General features: G+C 33.0%; 1 protein-coding gene across 1 annotated transcript; it reads right to left on the reverse strand.

The window, feature by feature from the left end:
* Nucleotides 1-3354: 3354 nt before the first annotated feature.
* LOC130821565 (uncharacterized) lies at nucleotides 3355-3747 on the reverse strand. Its single transcript, XM_057687356.1, has one exon. The coding sequence runs from the start codon at nucleotides 3745-3747 to the stop codon at nucleotides 3355-3357; it is 393 nt and encodes a 130-aa protein (XP_057543339.1).
* Nucleotides 3748-4019: the final 272 nt, after the last annotated feature.

Below are 4019 nucleotides of genomic sequence, written 5' to 3' on the forward strand. Positions count from 1 at the left end.
CACTGGAATATGGGTCAACGAGTGATATTGCCACAAGAGAGGTAGGAGAAGCTCTCAAAAAGATGGGGAGAACAAAGGCAGTCGGGCCAGATAACATCCTGATTGAGGTGTGCAGTGGTTTAGGAGAAGAGGGCATTCGTTGGCTAACTATCCTCTTTAATATTATTTTGAGGACACATAAGATGCCAGAAGAATAAAGGAATAGCACACTAGTACCTCTGTTTAAGAACAAAGGTGATGCGCAAGTATGCGGCAACTATAGAGGTATCAAACTTTTAAGCCACACAATGAAGGTTTTACGACAAGAAGGTCAACCATAGAGGCAATTCATGTTTTGAGGAGACTAATGGAGAAATATAGGGAGCGAAAGAAAGATATGCTTATGGTGTTCATTGACTTGTTGAAAGCGTATGATAGCATACGACGACGTGTCATCTGGGATAGCCTCAAGGCTAAAGGTATTTTTCTTCAGTGTACATTGAGGCCATACGGGATATGTATGATAGAGTCTCGACTAGTATTCAAACACCGGTAGGGATAACAGAGCCTTTTCTGGTTAAAGTGGGACTACATCAGGGATCGACTCTAAGCCCTTTTATTTTTACTGTCATAATGGAAGAGATTTCTAAATCTATTAGGGAGACGATACCGTGGTGCATGATATTTGTGGACGACATAGTGCTGGTAGCAGAAACTAGAGAGGAGGTCAGTAACAAATTGGATGAGTGGAGGGAAGCTTTCGAAGGTAAGGGATTGCGTATTAGCCGTACGAAGACTGAGTATTTGCGCTGTGACTTTAGTGGGACATCACCGGTAGGTTACCAGAGGTGTCCATAGATGAAACAGTTGTTAAGAGTACAACCAAGTACAAGTATTTGGGATCAATCATTCAAAGGGATGGAGAGATTGACAGGGATGTAAATCATCGTATACATGCGGGTTGGCTCAAGTGGCGAGTAGCCACCGTAGTGTTATGTGATAGGAAATTCCCAAACAAATTAAAAGGAAAATTCTACCGGGTGGCAATCAGTCCTACTCTGTTATATGGGACCGAATGTTGGCCTGTAAAGAAGATTTTCGAACATAAGATGAAAATTACAGAAATGTGTATGCTGAGGTGGATGTGTGGACACATATTGATGGATCAAATTAGGAACCTAGAGTTTAGAGACAAACTAGGGGTAGCTCCTATATCTGGAAAAATGAGCGAAAATAGATTGAGGTGGTTTGGTCATGTGCAGAAAAAGACTTTCGACGCCCCTGTGAGGAGGGTAAAAAGCATTATAGTAGAGGGTAAGAGGAGTCGAGGAAGACCCAGGAGAATTTGGGGTGAGCAAATAAGAGCCGACTTGCAGGAGTTAAACTTCTCTGCAGACCTGACTAGGAATTGGAGCCGTTGGAGACGTCATATCCATGTTTTAGATTACTGATGTCCTCTTAGTTTACCTTTTAGTGTCCTTCACCTCTTGCTTTTATCGTTTCCTTTCTATTAGTTCTTTGTTTTCTTTTTGTAGTGGTTCTACTTTTATTTTTATAGGCTTTTAAGTTATCTTTTATGTGTAATCACGTCTCTTTATATTCCTCAAGCCGGGGGACTCCTTTGGCCAGGCTTTCCTTTATGGGTATGAGTTACCACCGTCTTTTCCTCTCCAAACCCTGGCCTTTTTCTACGAGCGGGATATATTGAGTAGGATGATGATGATTATTATTATGTATATAAATAGATTTTTTTGTATAATCTATATATTTGTATAATCTAACAGTAATTACTATCTTATTCCCTCACTACTTGTCAGATTTTTTTGTTTTCATCATATCGTTTAAAGTAATAAATAAACGAAGTTAGTTGGTTGATGAGTAAATGCAACAAAAAGCTCGCTTATAAATAATTGGTGCTTTTATACTACGTCTACTTTGGCTGTAAATTTTAGCCAACTTGGCGCTATTTATAAACATTTTAGTTGTTCTATTTGTTCTATTTCTATTAGCGTAAATTCTGAAAATTTTGGGTTTGTTGTGATAGAATCTTGGCGTAATTTTGTTCTTTGGAAACATTTGATACGTTTTTTTGAAAGCTTTTAATACTTTGAGTAGGTAATTTACATGCTACATGTATATCGTGTTTGTTTTCTATTTTAAGTCAATGAAAAACATGATATCTGTACTTATTTGGCACATGAAGATTGTTTGTTGTTGGTTGCCGTGAAAAACGTTTTGAGAAAAATAAAGAAAGAAGTGAAATTTTAATTAATGTAATATTTGTATACTAATTTAGGTTGTACTAGATAGTGCCCGTGCGTTACACGGCTTTATTAAATTTTTTTGACATATTTCTATCATTTAAGAAATTATATTTTAAGAAATAAATTTTAAACTATAGTTATATCTCATTTTATTCTGAATAGTTGTATACATTACATACATTGTATGATTTGTATCATACTTTGCATTGTGCGCGTAGATAATTGTGAAAATCTAGTTCATGACAAATAAATCGCAACAAAAGACAAAAAATTTGATTATATATTTAGTATAATTATATTTATATTTCTATCTGTTTATTTTGAATAAAAAGGCAAATGGTTCATACATAAAGTATACAAAAGATATAAATATTAGTCGTAATAACAATGACATCATTATTGACTTTTTGGAGGGAAAATTTTTGTTAAGGTTATGACACGTAAATAATATTAAATATTAATAATGTTAGCAGTATTTTGTTTTAGTAATAGTAGTAAATTAATTTTTAAACTACTAATGTAATTGTATTTTTATAATGTAAATTTAGGATGACAAATTTCAAGAACTCCTATTAAAATGGAGAAAAAGATTAAATATAATCTCATAAGGTAACACATTTCAAGTAGCACATGTTGACCATTATTTCATAGTCATCCCCATCCTCTTCCTTTTTAATATTGATGTCTAATTTAAAAGGAAAAATAACAATGAATTGGAGGTATTATATAAATACATAATCTTTAATTTTATTATTGAATTTGCTATATTTTAGTGAAAAAGTTCTTATATTAAAATTCATAATGTAATTTAAAAGTAAAAAACAAAATTTGAAATGTATAAATACTTGTATTATTTCACTATCCAACCTAATACATAAAATACACTACAAAAATTGAGCAACACACATGTAAACATTAAATATGTATTCTTTCATCACAATTCACACACAAGTGGTACAACATCATTTTTATTAAATATAATAATAATAATTATTATTTGCTCCCTTGGTACAAATGAGTCCACACATTACAAATACCTTGTGCAGTGTGCACCAAACTACAATCCAAAACCATAGAAATACCAATATATCCTTCACCAGTTCTACTTCATTCAAAGGTTCTCTAATTGTACTTCAGCTTTCAAAGGAACATATTCACCAAGATAAACAGCTTCAAGATGATCAGCCAATAACGACTTATCAATATTTTCATGGTGATAAGATTTACACACCAAATAGAAGATTGTATGAACTACAAGCCCAAATAAACTAAACAATGCCCATAATACCAAACAAACAATCCCTAATCCAATTTTTTGTCCCAATCTAAACCCATTTAGATGCTCAATTAATTTCATAATTGGCAATGCAAAAAGATTAATCACCAATAATATAGCAAAAGCTGTTTTCATTTTGCCCTTGATTAATTCCTTACTTCTCATCAATGCTTTAAACCCATAATGCTTTTCCATAACTGAAACAACATTAGCTAATTGCCATATCATAGTCATATAGAAAAACCCAATAATTACTATTAATAGTATGATTAATACTAAGATTGTTACCCATGTTTGATTCTTATTTGATTTGTAAAGAAACAACATGGGTATGATTATAAGCAAGGCTAGAACAAACATGAATACTGCCATTATGCAAAAGTTACATAAAAATGTGATCATGAGTCGTTTCCAAACCTTGGGAACCACACTTATAACCTTTCTAAACCTGATTTCTTTGCCTGTGTATATACAAGCAACTGTATAAACCACAGCTGATA

This window comes from Amaranthus tricolor, chromosome 8 (assembly GCF_026212465.1).
Source record: "Amaranthus tricolor cultivar Red isolate AtriRed21 chromosome 8, ASM2621246v1, whole genome shotgun sequence".
NCBI lineage: Eukaryota > Viridiplantae > Streptophyta > Magnoliopsida > Caryophyllales > Amaranthaceae > Amaranthus > Amaranthus tricolor.